The 15,965-nt window shown below is 43.3% G+C and overlaps 2 protein-coding genes across 2 annotated transcripts; one reads left to right on the top strand and one right to left on the bottom strand.

The window, feature by feature from the left end:
* Positions 1-7,091: 7,091 nt before the first annotated feature.
* Positions 7,092-10,126, top strand: LOC136944046 (leucine-rich repeat neuronal protein 1-like). The gene has a single exon (XM_067237609.1). It carries the CDS (start codon positions 7,323-7,325, stop codon positions 9,459-9,461), a length of 2,139 nt encoding a protein of 712 aa, XP_067093710.1. The 5' UTR covers positions 7,092-7,322; the 3' UTR covers positions 9,462-10,126.
* A 490-nt stretch (positions 10,127-10,616) lies between these two features.
* Positions 10,617-12,996, bottom strand: LOC136946015 (uncharacterized). Its single transcript, XM_067240188.1, has one exon. The coding sequence runs from the start codon at positions 12,805-12,807 to the stop codon at positions 11,824-11,826; it is 984 nt and encodes a 327-aa protein (XP_067096289.1). The 5' UTR covers positions 12,808-12,996; the 3' UTR covers positions 10,617-11,823.
* Between the last annotated feature and the right edge of the window lie 2,969 nt (positions 12,997-15,965).

Raw genomic sequence — 15,965 nt, 5'->3', positions numbered from 1 at the left:
AAGATACACCCGGAACTGATTACTGAAACTACTACACTAAGTATAATTGTTCTGAAATTAAAGGATCACCAGGGGCCTCTTTGTGTCCCAAAAATGTGATCTGAACGAAGGCTTCTTGAGGTTTTCCTCAGCTGAGTTAGTGAGGGCGACACATCGCAACGTTCCAAAACCACACGGTTGTATTTGGAATAGCTGAGTGGCACCAGGAATCTATGGTGTCATTCCGACAGATTTCTTGATTGCTCTGTGAAGAAATTCGACAATATTCATCCGAAGAAGGAAAAACTATCAAGGCCTGACAACCGGTGGAGGGCGGTGACTTTGTATTAAATTAGCAATCTTTGTGTTGAAGTTGTACATCCGTTCGTTGCTGCAGCAGCTGTACAGTCACACCTGTTACTGAGCTTTAGACCAGAGAGAGAGAGAGAGTTCCAACCTGCATTACATGAGAAGAAAATCCTAGACTGTAGATGTGCTAAACTGAGAACTCATTTAGTACTCAGGTGTATTTTTACAGTTCTGTGTTCAGACACATTTAGTTTTTATTTTATTCCAGCCATGGCAGGATTTTTTTATAGACAAATTGTGTATCCCCTTTGTAAATGCCTTTTTAATGTTTTCAAACCATAGGCTTTGAGTCAGAGTTTGAGATTCAGTGGCCTTAGCATCTGTTCCCTTGTCCTTTGCATTGGAACTTTGTCTTGGGAATATCAAGATATTGACAAAACTGACACAGATGTCCTGAGACAGTGGTATGTGTGTGTGTGTGTGTGTGTGTGTGTGGCACTCAGAGCACTCCCACCCACCCCACACACAAGCTGTAACTATCCTTTGCACGTAGTTCAGGAGTCGTGAGAACCAGTCAACACAAAGACAGGGTTCGACATGGTGTGTGTGGTGTGCAACACATGTCTTCAAGACCCATTGAGAGGGCCTGAGACTGACTCTGCGCTGGGTTCCAGTGTTTGGGGTCGCTGGGTGTTTGAGGGGTGCACCAGCGCGACCCCCTCCCATTGTGACTGTGGTCTAGGGAAGCAGGGGAACATGTCACCCCATTGTGAGGCTTTGTAAAGACGTTTCTGACCAACGCAGCTGTTTGTCTAGCACTAGGCTGTACATACACAGGAATAAATATGCATTTCTTGTCAATGACTGAGGGAGAGAATGATTGTGGATGATGAGGAAATGGACTAGTTTAGATGTAGTACTTGAGTTACTCCATCAACATGCCAAATGTTTTGTAAAGTAAGACATCTAATATGAGGAATTACTCTCCATTTCTTATCCTCTCCATGTCTTACCAGCAATTATATTTTTGTGCTTTTTCCAATATGGGCTATTTGTTGAGATATCTCAGCTTTTCCGTCCATTGCTGCAGTGTTTCAGGACTGCCAAAGTCAGCATGATTGATCCATGCTCAGATGACAACCTATTGGTTTTTCACTGCCATTGCAGTTGGAACCGGAGAGGAAAAGGGAGGGGTATGAATGAAGCCAGGAAGGGGAGAGCAGTGAGCACGTGATAGAGAGTGTACTGTACGTAGGAAGAAAGAGCGTAGGAATTAGAGACAGAAAATACCATGCTCTTAGCACATGTTTTATTCATTAGGAAATTAAGCATGCGCATGTGAAACAAGTGTGATCTGTGATCTAAATAGCCTAACTCAGACAGTCAGACCAGAGGATTCTGGGGAGGAGCTGTACGTTATTCAGCATGCAGAATCCAGTGTCCATATCCAGAGCAGTGTGTCACTCCTTTCCATCACCCTCTCGTCTTGTCTCTCAAACTCTCCTCTTCTCCTCCTCCTTCCTCCAGCAGCTCCAGCAGCTGCACCAGAGCCCTGTGTGAATGTTACTCCTGCATACTAATGGAGCAGGAACAGACTGCCTTCTCAGGCCAATGCAGTAAGGACACAGAACAGCAGACAGCTCTATGCCACCCCAGCAGTCCATCAGGAAAACAAAACATGTGTTTGGTTCTGATTGTCTTCTAATGACTGCGAGCCCCATTCTAGTGATAGTGGGAGGAGTGAATCAGAATCTGTGTGCATGGTGGCTTTGCTGTGGTTTCACATGATGTGGTGGGTGTTCTGTAGTGGCTCCAGAAAAAGGTTGTTTGCCTCCGACAGGTGAAGAAATCAAGTTGTGGTGCATTGGCAGCTTCTGTCGCTAACAAACAAATGCATATGTTGCCATTTGACAGTGCATATGGACCTGGAAGCTGTGGAGAGGAGACATGATCTGTTAGTCATGATGCCTTCTCCTACATGATGTTAGTGATATCTGATGATGTCAAAGTTTGCTGGCACAGTACACCTGTATCTATGGATGTGCTTGGTTGCGATCATCTCAGTGTTGCTTGCTGGCCGCCTAATGGCACACACAGCTCCTCATTTGGGTATGAAACAGACGTGCCGATGCCATAGCCGTCGCCATGGTGACGGCATGAATGTGAGCCTGTTGTGTGGCTGCTGATTGGGAAACACTGTTCACATTTACACCAAATGAAAAGAGGCAGAGTGAAAGAGGGGAAAGACATTTCTCTTCCCAGTGAAAAGTGCAATCATTTTGTCATTAGAGTGATTTCCTCTTGGCAGGGCCAGCCTAGGAGAACTTGGTGGTGTGTCTGAATGGCCAGGGTCACTAAGTCACTAACCAGAAAATCCACAAAACAACACTGCTTACCTTAGTGCCCAGTACCCAAGTTATATAGCCTAGTACCTGAGACGGCTGTAGGTTTTGAAACATTTTAGGCAAAAGTACTATTTAAAGGAAAACTTACAAAGTTGATCTGAAACCCCCATCCATAAACCTGTCCCCTGATCTTGTAACCTAATCTTGAGTAAAGAGAGACTCCCTAGGCCAGCTTTGGGCAAAAGACTAGGCTCTCCTGGATAGGTCAGCCTGGATGTGCTTTCTCACCGGCTCAGATGAGCTTCATTAGTCCCTATGCTGTCTGGAAATACAGGGTTATAAATGCATTAATGAGTCCTTGGCAGCAAACAGACAGCTGATTACATCTCGGAATTATATCTCGCCTCACTTGCTTGCTTTGAACCTTGGGGGTATGTTTCTCTCAGGGTAGGCTCTTAGAACAGAGAACATCCACGTATCTGTTTCAATATATGTAAGCGTGGTGTGTGTTTTTTTTGTCAAAATAAAATAGCTATTATATATATATTACATGGCAGAGTGAATTGAGAAAGAGACATCTGCCTGAGGCCTCTTGCTCTGCTTTAATTCCTACCAAACCAGCTAGATAATGCTCAGTGTATTTGTAGTTCTTATGTGTAGATAGACAGAGTGAAAGGGGGAGGGAGGGACTGAAAAAGAGAGGGTGTGCATGTGTATTCTCAGCATAAATTGTGTACTGCTGGATGCAGTAGTTCTGCAGGCTTTGAGATTAGCTTCTTGGATCCAACTCCGTCAACAAGGAAAATGATCTAACAAGCCCAGGAAACCAGACACTTTATGTAAGGCCCATCTTATGTAAGACACACATTTTATGTCATCTTAAATGACCTAAGACCAGAGAATAAGATAATCTCCACATCCACTTCAGGGGCAAGGCTATGGAAGTCTGTCTGCCAAAACTGCGTGATCAGTTTTTGCAGCCACAGTTTACTCCATGATGGTATAAAGCGCTTGGCTTCTATGGGCATCAGCAGAGCCTAGGGAAAGTGTGTTTGTAAGCCGACACCGTCAGACTGGTGCTGTGTCAGAGGATAAAAAACAACAACATCTGTCTAGCCCCCATTTGATCATTGCTGTGTCCACTGAGCGACCATTACACTAACTACACATACTCACTGTTATCTGACTATTGGCAGTATTTCTGAGATTGCATCTGAGCTTCCATGGTTGGTTTCATATTTTCTGGGCGTGTGAATCCTCCCACCAACACCAGCAGCACTGCTCAGAAAAAGTCACACACACACACACACAATCACCCTATGATATGGGTCAGAGCGGATGGGTCCCCTCCACCTCCTCTGCCCCCCCCCCCCCACAGCGCTGACAGCCCTCCAGGAGCCGGGTGCCAGGTGTCTGAGTTTTATAGCCTCAGCATGAAAGCAGTGATTACCTCGCATGTCTCCTCCAATTTAAGAGTAGGCAGCAGTGGAGAAAAGGAGAGGGAGAGATGAGAGGTAAATAGATTGCATTTTACTGTACATGGATAGATATCAAGATACAGTGCATTGACAGACAATCAGACTGATGGAACACTAAACAGCAGTGAGTTTAAAGATGGATTAATGAAGACAGGGAAAAGGAGAGGGCAGCAGAAAGTGAGATGTGATACCTCTGTGTCATGATATCGTCAGGGTTGTCATGACACAATCATTTGAGACACAGTACATTCAACCTTACTCCCTCAAGTTACCAAAACTAGAATTCTGAAATCATCCTTGATGTGCTGATGTCCACTGTGACATCCTCTGCTAATTTGCTAAAAGCCTGCCACACTGAAAACTATCCAGCCAAATCATGACATAAAAATACTAATATCATGTTTTTAACAGATTCAACATCTGTTAAAAGTCAATTAAGTTGAGTAGTCTGGTCAGCACTGTGAGTTATATATTACTAGAATAATGAAACTCACTGAATGTTTCAGCACATAAAATAATCCTGTACAGTAACATAATTGATTTGTATTCTGATGCAATTGTAATTTGGCCCCTTGGTGGACTATTTTATTATAAATCAGAGATGTTTCACTGTCATAAAATCCATTAGTTCATACTGTACTTCATGTGGGGTAGAAAATTGTACCATGTACATTACAAGATGCACCTGCATGTTATTATAATGATGCTGGCAGAAAACAAAACACTGGCAGTGTTTTTGAACTTAATAAAGTCCCATTTTGTCGAGTTGCTATAAATATTATGCTAGTAGATGCTTAATCAAAGCTGTGAGACTGTCAGTCACGCATCCCTGCTTTCTGTTCTACTGCCAGTTTGCTGTTTTAAAGATGAAAGGAGAGAGAAATCAAACTACAGCTACTGGATTCTATGTTAATATTGCCTCTTTGGTAAGAATTCTGACTGAATTGTCATATCTTCATGTGAAACAAAACACAGGCAGAGGAACACATACAGACACATACGTCTGTTTCTCAGTATCTAGAACATGTAAAAAGTAAGTACAAAAGAATACCTGCTGTTTAAAAAGCATGTGAGTTTGAGGCTGGATGCTGAGACAGGGGGCTGTGGGCTCTGCATGTCAGCTCCGGTAACCAGGTGAAGCCATGTACAAATTGAATAGTGTGGGAAAAAAAAGTCTGTGTGACTTCAGTCTCGGTTCTGGAGTATAACATTTATAACAGCTAAGTGGAGAAAGAGAAACACCGGACAAAAAAAATCAAGTGTTATACAAAATAAGGCAAACTCTCAATCACAGTCAAGACAGTCATCATGTATCAGTCAGCATGCCTGGCTCTAGGCGGGGGCACAAACACATGTTTTGACAGTATTTTAACAGTACTGTATGTACTGTAGAGGAAAACCATATTCCCCCATGACAGGCATTTAAGATCCGCTATCGGCGACTTAAACGAAGAGGAAGACTAAAAGTTCATGTTTGATTTCTATAATTGGGTCTCATAAATGTGGAGGGAAACCGACCGACTCAACAGTGCAAAGCCCATCTGATATCGATGTGTGGAGTCCTGTGGTGCAGAACGCTCTCCTCTCCCCTGCATGTGTGGAGTGTTGTGGTGCTGAACGCTCTCCTCTCCCCTGCATGTGTGGAGTGTTGTGGTGCTGAACGCTCTCCTCTCCCCTGGGGGTTCATCCCACTAGCTTGCCTGTCCTTTGTCACCTACCTGCACCCCAGACCCGTTCTGGCCCAGACCTGGCATCACCACCGACCATTTCTTTCCGGCTGGTTAATAGGCTAGTTTAAACCTGCATGTGTGCTGACTGTGATACTGCTTCTAGAGACATGTTTTGCACTGAAGACCAGCCGTCAACAACGTTCAGAGTTTTTTTATTCCCCAGCTGCCCTAGCGGATTAGGCCTGTTGTGTAATGGCCTCACCGCCAGAGCTGGTTACACCAAAGGACCTTTTTAACTGTGCATAGCATATGTAGATAATCTCCACTGGGTGGAGGGAGTGTGTTATCTCTGAGGAGACAGACACAGTGAACATGAGAGCAGCAGTGCTAATATTCACACAACACCTCACCTCAGACAGGGATGCGTACATATCTAAAAAGGCAACATTCTAATCTTCTAATAGCTTACCTCTTCTCTCATGTATACTCTTGCAACTAATTGATTCTACTCTGTGCAAACAATCATCTTCATTTGATGTTTTATAAACTTTTGCACAAAACTGTAATGAAAATTTTATTTTGGGGGAAACTTTTATTGGAGATGTAACTGAATTCACTCACACATTCAGTCATTAAAATAACTGGCAGTGATGTCTATTTCATTTTCAGAACATAGAGAATGTCATAAATAGTCATACCATTCTGAAATATGTGTCTCACATCTATGAGTTCAGTATTTGGTTTCTAAAAACATTTTTTCTTTTAACTACAGTAGCAGACTAGAGCTGGGTCGAGTGTTATCAGATTTTTACAGACAATCTAACTGATCCATTTGAACTCGAAAGTACAAGGCTGGCTTGTTCACCTGTTTTTGAATTGCCCGTAACTGTGTGTAAAGGCCATTAAGAGATATAAATGAACTCAGCACAATAGCAACAAATAATTTCACAGATTGATTCTGCCCTGATATGCATATCTAATAACGACTCTAAAGGTCTGGGGGGGTGCTGCTGCAGGGGAGACAGGCATCTTTCCTCTAGAGAAATGTGAAAATGTCAAGATTCAGTCTAGCCATGGCAGATGCTAGCTTTAGTTTGACTTTTCATACATATATTCTGAAAGTATTTAAGTTCTAATCTCTCTCATTTTCCCTCCCTCTTCACATGATCTAAATCTGTGAAATTGTGATGAATATAATGTAAGCTGTTTATCCGTATTGCATTGCTTTAATTCCTGACCTGGTTTCTGTGTCTTTCAGACTTGTTCTGCTGAATTGCGGGAAGAGAGGATAAAATAAGCCCCCAGTGGAAGAAGGAAAGGGCCCTGACCATCCCCTGGCCTCCTTTCCTCAAATAGGCTTTTCCACAGGCTGGGACAACACTGCTCGGTAAACAGAAGCCCACCAGTTCGCTGCAGAGGGAAGACACTGATGCTCTTGATCACTGGTGGTTGATGTCCCATCTCAAAGCTTTCCTCCAGGCCCTCTTCAGGATCCCTGCCTCTCCTCTCAGCCCAGAGTAACCAGACAGAGAGCAGACAGCATGGCTCTCACCTCTCTCCCATGGCCTCTGTTGGCTTGGATGTGTGTGGTACTGAATCTGCCCCTGGTGCAGGCTGGGGAATGCCCTCGACTATGTGTGTGTGAGATCCGGCCCTGGTTTACTCCTCAGTCCACCTACAGGGAGGCCACCACTGTGGACTGTAATGATCTGAGGCTAACTCGCATCCCCACCAACCTGTCAGCGGACACCCAGGTTCTGCTGCTCCAGAGCAACTCCATTTCCCACACGACCGGTGAGCTGGAGGTCCTGTACAACCTGACGGAGCTGGACCTTTCCCAAAACAACTTCAGCAGTGTGGAGGCGGTGGGCCTGACCAACATGAACCAACTGACAACCCTGCACTTGGAGGAGAACCAGATCAGTCAGCTGCCAGACCACTGTCTGCAGGACCTGTCTAACCTGCAAGAGCTCTACATCAACCACAACCAAATCAGCTCCATCACTCCTGGGGCCTTCTCTGGCCTGCGCAGCCTTCTGCGCCTCCACCTCAACTCAAACAAGCTCCGGGTCATTGATAGCCGCTGGTTCGAGGCCACCCCCAACCTGGAGATCCTCATGATTGGAGAGAACCCAGTCATTGGTCTCCTGGACATGAATTTCAAACCTCTAGGGACTCTGCGGAGTCTGGTGCTGGCTGGTATGGATCTCACCGACGTTCCCAGTAATGCTCTAGTGGGTTTAGACAACCTGGAGAGTTTATCCTTCTATGACAACAAGCTGGTCCGAATCCCTCAGCTGGCTCTGCAGAAGGTTCCCAATCTGAAATTCCTAGATCTAAACAAAAACCCTGTTCACAAGATCCAGGAGGGAGACTTCAGGAACATGCTGCGTCTGAAGGAGTTGGGCATCAACAACATGGTGGAGCTGGTATCCTTTGACCGTTACGCACTAGACAACCTACCTGAACTTACCAAGCTGGAGGCCACCAACAACCCCAAACTTTCCTACATCCACCGACTGGCCTTCAGGGACGTGCCCTCTCTAGAGAGCCTGATGCTTAACAACAATGCCCTCAATTCGATTTACCAGCGCACTGTGGAGGTTCTGCCCAATCTAAGGGAGATCAGCCTCCACAGCAATCCTTTGCGTTGCGACTGCGTCATACAGTGGATGATCTCCAACCGAACCACAGTTCGTTTCATGGAGCCCCTCGCCATGCTTTGTGATTCTCCACTCGAGTTTCGGGGCCAGCATGTCAGAGAGGTGAAGCTCCAGGACTCTCCAGAACAGTGTCTGCCCCTCATCTCCCACGACACCTTCCCCAGCCACCTGAGCCTGGAGCTGGGCATGAGTGTCAGCCTGGACTGCCGGGCCATGGCCGAGCCCGAGCCCGAGATCTACTGGGTCTCCCCTCTGGGGACCAAGATCACCATGGACACCGTGTTAGATCGCTACCACCTGAGCAGCGAGGGGACCCTGAGGCTGTCTCATGTACAGGTGGAGGATTCTGGCCGCTACACCTGCGTGGCCCAGAACTCAGAGGGAGCGGACACCCGCGTCACTACCATCCGTGTCAACGGAACCCTACTGGACAGTGCCGAGGTCATGAAAATGTACGTCAAGCAGACCGAGTCCCACTCCATCCTGGTCTCCTGGAAGGTCAACTCCAATGTCATGACCTCCAACCTAAAATGGGCCTCGGCAACGATGAAGATCGACAACCCCCACATCACGTACACTGCACGTGTCCCTGTGGACGTCCACGAATACAACCTCACACACCTGCAACCCGCCACCGAGTACGAGGTGTGTCTCACCGTCTCCAACGTCCACCTGCAGACCCACAAGTCATGCGTCAACGTGACAACCCGCAGTGTCACCTTCGCTCTGGATGTGTCTGACCAGCGTCCCAGCGCCGCTCTTCTGGCTGTCATGGCCACCATGCTGGCCTTCCTCAGCTTGGCCACGGTGGGCATCTACATTGCCCGCCGATGGAAGAGGAAGAACTACCACCATTCCTTGAAGAAGTACATGCAGAAGACATCCTCCATTCCCCTCAATGAGCTCTACCCACCTCTAATCAACCTGTGGGAGGCAGACAGTGAGAAGGACAAGGAGGGCTGTGTGGAGGGCAAACCTTCTCCTGTGGACACCACTCGTAGCTACTACATGTGGTGAGGAGACCTTACCAGGCCAGACCCTGGAGCTCCCCACAGCAGCACACACAGACACACTTTTGCCATTTTGGTGCAAAAGTCATATAAAGTTGCAAATGTTTTTTGTATCTTCAGCTTTGCTAATAAGAGGCAGAGTGAATAAGGACTGGGTTTTTATTAGTATAGCGTATCGCCTTTGTTTGATTCTCTCCGTAGGTCTTTAAGGTTTTGGACTTTCCAAGATGGCAGCTGTGCTTAGCTTCCAGGTCGTACTGTATGTCTTATTAGTTGCTGTGCTCTATTTCTGTGATGCATTTTGATAGCACAGCTTTTCAATTTATTCTTCTGGTCTCGTTTTTTTAGGGTCTATTATGCAGGTTGGGACTACTGTTCCTCTTGCAGTAATAGTAGAGATAAATGTGTCTTTCTCTCGTTTTGTAAGACAGGTAATCTGTTGTGCACTGAAAGGTAGCAGAGTTTCCTTTACAGAGTTGACTCTAATTACAAGCTGACTGAGGGATTTAGACATGCTAGTCTGCCTACTGAATAATGTTAGCGATTGTACAGTAATGTTGTATCAACTATAATTTGAGACTTTTGTAATTGTAATTGGAAATATTAGGAATTAATTGGTTGATAATCGTGCTTTTTAGAAACGTGAATGTTATGATAACATACCGTTATGAGTTATAGTAGTAGCTTTATAATTTAGTCTCATTTGCTCTTTCCGATATTGCTAGAATCAGTCACTGACTACTTACTTTTGTGATTTTAACACTCAAAATGTTGTATATGGATGAGAAAGTTTAAATAAAAAACTTTTTTTCTTTTTAAAATTATGTCTCCATCATTCTGTTTTGGTGATTTACATATTTGTCTATTTTTTATTTAGTAGGTACAACAATACCCATGATGTATTAACAGAAAGCGAGCTTAGTGACCCTTCACTGTTGACTCTCAGACCGATATTCAGCTCACTCCAAGCTGCTTCCATGAGCCTTATCATCTGATCAGAGAAAGTTCAACATTCAGTACTCAAATGAAAGAGGGGGTAATGAATGGCCTACATCAAGGTGGAGCAGTGGAGTTCAGGATTGGGCAAAAAGGTGAACACATCTCTGATAATACACAATTGCTCTGAAAGTACCAAGTCAATGAAGGGAATAGTTAATACAAGTTCAAGACAAAATCAACGTATTTATTACAGATCTGTAAGGTGCAGCTGTCTGATACACTCAAGTTGAGCATCTCAGAGGACTGCACCATGAATACAGGAAATCAAGGGATTATATGGTATTACAATATGAGAGGATACAAAATGATTAGCATAGCCTTCACAGGCACTGAAAAAGGACACTGTGTTCTAGATAGCTTTTGTTTAGGTCTTTAGATAGGGCTCCTAGAAATGGCCTTGATGTTCCTTCTATTTTCCTCATTCAAAGTTGCATGGCATTATACACTTTGGCAATATTGTGACCTCTGACTTACATTAGTGACACAGGCCTTTCCTAGTCGCACCTTACAAAGAACTAACTTATGGCTATGCAGGCATAAGAAAACAGCATAATGACAGTTTATCAATGATACAAAAAAACATAATTAATAGATAGGCATATTTCTCTCCTGGACATAACCAAGGGTTATGTGCTCATCAACTTAATATAGCAAGGTATAGATCAAACATTGTTTATTATATTCAGAACATTACAAACAGAATAAAAGTAATAAAGTCATCATTATCTTATTGTTAACCGATCAGTGGTTTAAGGACAGACCTCTTCAAAGGTGACTAGCTGAAAGGGCTGAGTAGGAATCAAGATGGAGAGGTGGTGAATGTCTATGTAAAGGAATTAGACATTGTGGTAACTTGAAGATAGATCATTCAATGTGTCTTGTATAAACGTATTTGGAGCTTTGTTGCACCCTAGTGGTACCAAAAGAACTTGTGCTGAATAATGAGAATAAACCACAACCTAGTGACCATCTGTGGGCGTGCAGTAAGTACATTGTATGCTTCATGTCTGAAATCCTGGTTGGTGCTCATACAGCAGTAATAAAGCAGCAATATACAAACACTGTACATGATATCCAGAGAAGGGCTCAGCTCAGTAAAGGATTATTAGCTTTTATAATGGCTATAAATGTCTACTTTAACATCGATAAGACACATGATTTTCAGCTGATTAAACCATGCTCGTCATGTCTGTCAATATGTAACAACTAATTAGTTCCAAGGTTGAACCAAAAACACATTGTATCAGAAGGAGGTTAAATGGAAAATGCAAGATTGAATTGAATAAAACATCTACACTGTATTTTGATTGATTTCATTTGTTGACTCAAAGTACAAAGTATATCATTTTACGGTAAATGATATGACTGATTTAACTTGTTTGTTCCGGTCTTTCCTCTACTTTTAACTGCGCAACTATACTTTGGGCCTCTGGGAGGGTACAAGGACAACACGTGCATGGACGTCTTAGGTTTTTGTTTGCACACCACCGCCCAATGAATGGGTCAGCAGCCTCACAGGCAGTGAGGTTTTGGATAAGGCTCTTCTTGTCTAGTCTCAGTGTTTGGCCTTGTGGCACATGAAACGCCACGTTCACATGGTCCCAGACAACTGCCCTTCCTTGCAAATGAACAATCTCCTCTGCTTCTATAATGTGTGGCCTTTCGTCGTGAGTTACAGGCTTAAAATAATGAGTTTCTGACAATGCTTGTGCCCGCCAAACAATGTTGTTGTTGTTAAATATACAAACAGCATCATTCCCACATTCGTTAAGATCTGGGTACTGGTCAAACTCCGTCACACTGGGGCTGTGGACAATCACAGTGTACATGATCTCTTGTTTGTAAACAGTAGTCCCATACACTCTCATTACCGGCCCATCTCCACCACAAATCTGCTCCCTGTACTTCTGCAACATGTCCCCCAGACTGAAAGTAAACTTAAAGTTCCCATAACGAGATTTGTCCATCTGGAATGCTGGTGAGGTAGTGAATTTGGTTAGGAAGGGTTCCTGCATGCTCTTCTGCAAGGCTTTCTTTTCCAGGAATCGGTCCTCTGCAATTTGGATGTCCGCATCTTCAATAGCCAAACCCCACCATAGGAGATGTGGATCATGTCCAAGAAACCCCCCCTTAAATCCACGAAACCCCTCTGATTTCAAGATTCTTTCCAAGCCAGACTTAGTGGTGACATGTACTACTTTGGAAATATGAAACTCTATTTCTGGGAGCTGGGGAAAGTTATTTATGATGCTGATACAACAAGGAAGATCCTCCCGATCTCGCATTGCGTCTATGGTCAAGTGTTCCCCATAGAAGTACGTTTCTTTCACCCTCCTGGCATTGGTGCGCTTCATTCTCTATTGACAAGAGCCTTTGATTTACTTTAGAATCCCAGGAAGTGCTGGCGAAATAAATGACACTACCTGTGATACTTATTTTGATAGATGTAGGTGAGAAATTAAATAACTAGGGTTAGTTAGCTGGTTGGTATGTTGTGTTCGCTGCCGGGGTGTCTGTTAGAACACAACTCTTGGACACGGCTTTCTTTTGTTGAGTTTTCCGTTTACATGTAGGAATGAGTGTGGTGCTGAAACAACACAGAACGTACACAATTAACATCACACTCCCGCCACAGCATATACAGAATATACCACAAATAATGTTACCAATGCTCATAATTAAACAAATATTATACGCACTATTAACATGAACTAGAGAGGATACAATTTCTGGGGAAATTGTAGGGTGTGCTTGCTTGCGTCGGTTGCACAGGGGTCTGTATATTTTATATAAAAATGCATCGGGCCTACTTATTATTTATAAAGATTACATAGATTTAAAAGCATCTTTTTTTTGCTGCTCATTTACAACTCAAAATACGAGTGAAGTGTAGAATGAAATATGATGTCTTCTCATTTCCCCTGCAAGAGGCAGCTGACAGGCTGAATCAAAACAATACATTTGGCAGACCGGTGTACAAATGGACCTAATCTCTATGACTTAAACGTCCTTTTAAGTTGTCCCTTCTCGTGATATTTTCAGGCATTTAGCCTACTCATATTGCATTCATTCATTAATAAAGAACCCCCTTTGAAGATTATTCTACGACTTTACCGGCTGAAGATAGAATCGCGATTCAAACAGTACCATCTGCTAACTGAAAATATGCCCCCAAAAACGTAAATAAGCTTGACATTTCTTTAGTGGAAAATAGCTCATTCATAAAAAGCTCACTGGTAGCGATCATTGTCAGTAACAACTCAAAATGCGATATAGCCCTGTGTGGAGAAGCTGCCCCGGTAAATTCTACTACTACAGTACAGTACTAGACTACTGCTGTGTTCGTCTTGATAGCGATTGCGTTGGTTGAATTCGATTAAACGTTCCGTTGTACGGTTTAGGCTGAAATTAATTATTTTAATGAACAGATTGACAAAGTTTAGGCTGTGGCAATGAAGTTCAGGTTAGTAGTCAGATAGTTTCCCTACTGAAAGACTTTTGAGTAAGGGGAGTGCCGAACATGTTCTGTTGCCGTTTGACTTAAACAGCTGAGGAGTTGTTGTTAGCTACTCACACTAGTGTCTCGGGTACAGTAGGCTACAGCGTTGCAGTGAGCTACACTGGTTTGAAACCACAGGTAATGGTAATTTCACCAACAAATCGTTTACTAATGTCAGAATAAATCCTACAACGAAAATGTATATGTGAGGAATGTTTATTTTAACGATTGAAAACAGATACATCATAGACCACTGTAGTATGTGTTGCCCGGGCAACACAGGCTAATGTCATGATGCTAATATGTCAGTGAAATAGTAGACTACTGTTTCCGAAAGTAGATGTACTTCCTTAATAATATCAGCTTATATTGTACATTACACATCACAATTGTGTGTCATATCACAAAGTAAAATGAGTAAATATTTATCACCCTGGCCTCTTTGCTTGTGGCGTTTCTGCAGCTGCCTTGCAGTAAAGCTATAGTTAGCCTAGCTATCCCCCAAGTTAACAGATGCCAAACGAATGTTCTGCCAAAGGTAGTCACGCGTGTTTTCGTGACATTATTGCAGACCGGTGTAAAAATTGACCTAATCTCTATGATTTAAACGTCATTTTAAGTTTTTCTCTTCTCATGATATTTTCAGGCATTTAGCCTACTCATATTGCATTCATTCATGAATAAACAACCCCTTTGAAGATTATTCTACGACGTTACCCGGCATTAGAAGATGGAATCGCAATTCAAACGGTACCATCTGCTAACTGAAAATATGCCCCCCAAAACGTAAATAAGCTTGACATTTATTTAGTGGAAAATTGCTCATTCATAAAAAGCTCACTGGTAGCGATCATTGTCAGTAACAACGCAAAATGCGATATAACCCTGTGTTGAGAAGCTGCCCCGGTAAATTGTACTACTACGGTACAGTACTAGGCTACTGCTGTGTTCGTCTTGGTAGCGATTGCGTTGGTTGAATTGGATTTAACGTTCCGTTGTACGGTTTAGGCTGAAATTAATTATTTTCATGAACAGATTGACAACGTTTAGGCTGTGGCAATGAAGTTCAGGTTAGTAGTCAGATAGTTTCCCTACTGAAAGACTTTTGAGTAAGGGGAGTGCCGAACATGTTCGTGCTCGCACACCCAATAAAATCCGACCACGAACGAAACTTAACATTTCACATACACCACTACCACTACCCCCCCCCCCCCCTCCCCATTGCTGGTGCTGTACAATTAAGAGCCAAAAGCTAAGAAAAATACAACAAATATTGTAATTACCATGGCCAGAAAGCCCCTAAACTAATATTTTTTATTTTTACCACACCTTGTGAGAAGTGAAAAGATCATACCTTGCTGCATTGGCCTCAAAGAGCTTCAAATAGTGCTGACGCCGACACAAACTATGTTGACTTGTCCACCTTTCTTATAAACTGGTCGTTAAGTGAGTATAGCAAGTTTCGTTTATGACCACTACCACTACCCCCCCCCCCTCCCCATTGCTGGTGCTGTACAATTAAGAGCCAAAAGCTAAGAAAAATACAACAAATATTGTAATTACCATGGCCAGAAAGCCCCTAAACTAATATTTTTTATTTTTACCACACCTTGTGAGAAGTGAAAAGATCATACCTTGCTGCATTGGCCTCAAAGAGCTTCAAATAGTGCTGACGCCGACACAAACTATGTTGACTTGTCCACCTTTCTTATAAACTGGTCGTTAAGTGAGTATAGCAAGTTTCGTTTATGATCGTAATTTGACTGACAAGGTCGAGGCCCCACCCCTTGCTCCTCAGCATGAAGCAAAAGCCCTGTAGCAACCGATAACGTAATAACGGCCAATAATGTAATAACTGACAATAACGTAATAATTTAAATGTAATAAAACCAATAAATTGCCAATAATGTAATAAAGTTCCTGAGCCAATAATGTAATAACTTTTTGCCAATAATGTAATAACTTAGGCCGATTACGTTATTGGCTGGTTATTACGTTATTGGCCTTGTAATA

This window comes from Osmerus mordax, chromosome 1, assembly GCF_038355195.1.
Source record: "Osmerus mordax isolate fOsmMor3 chromosome 1, fOsmMor3.pri, whole genome shotgun sequence".
Lineage (NCBI taxonomy): Eukaryota > Metazoa > Chordata > Actinopteri > Osmeriformes > Osmeridae > Osmerus > Osmerus mordax.
This window is presented reverse-complemented; position numbering and strand designations above follow the sequence as displayed.

Coding starts and splice junctions, on each gene's coding strand:
- LOC136946015 (XM_067240188.1), bottom strand. CDS start 12,807: ATGAAGCGCACCAATGCCAGGAGGGTGAAAGAAACGTACTTCTATGGG.
- LOC136944046 (XM_067237609.1), top strand. CDS start 7,323: ATGGCTCTCACCTCTCTCCCATGGCCTCTGTTGGCTTGGATGTGTGTG.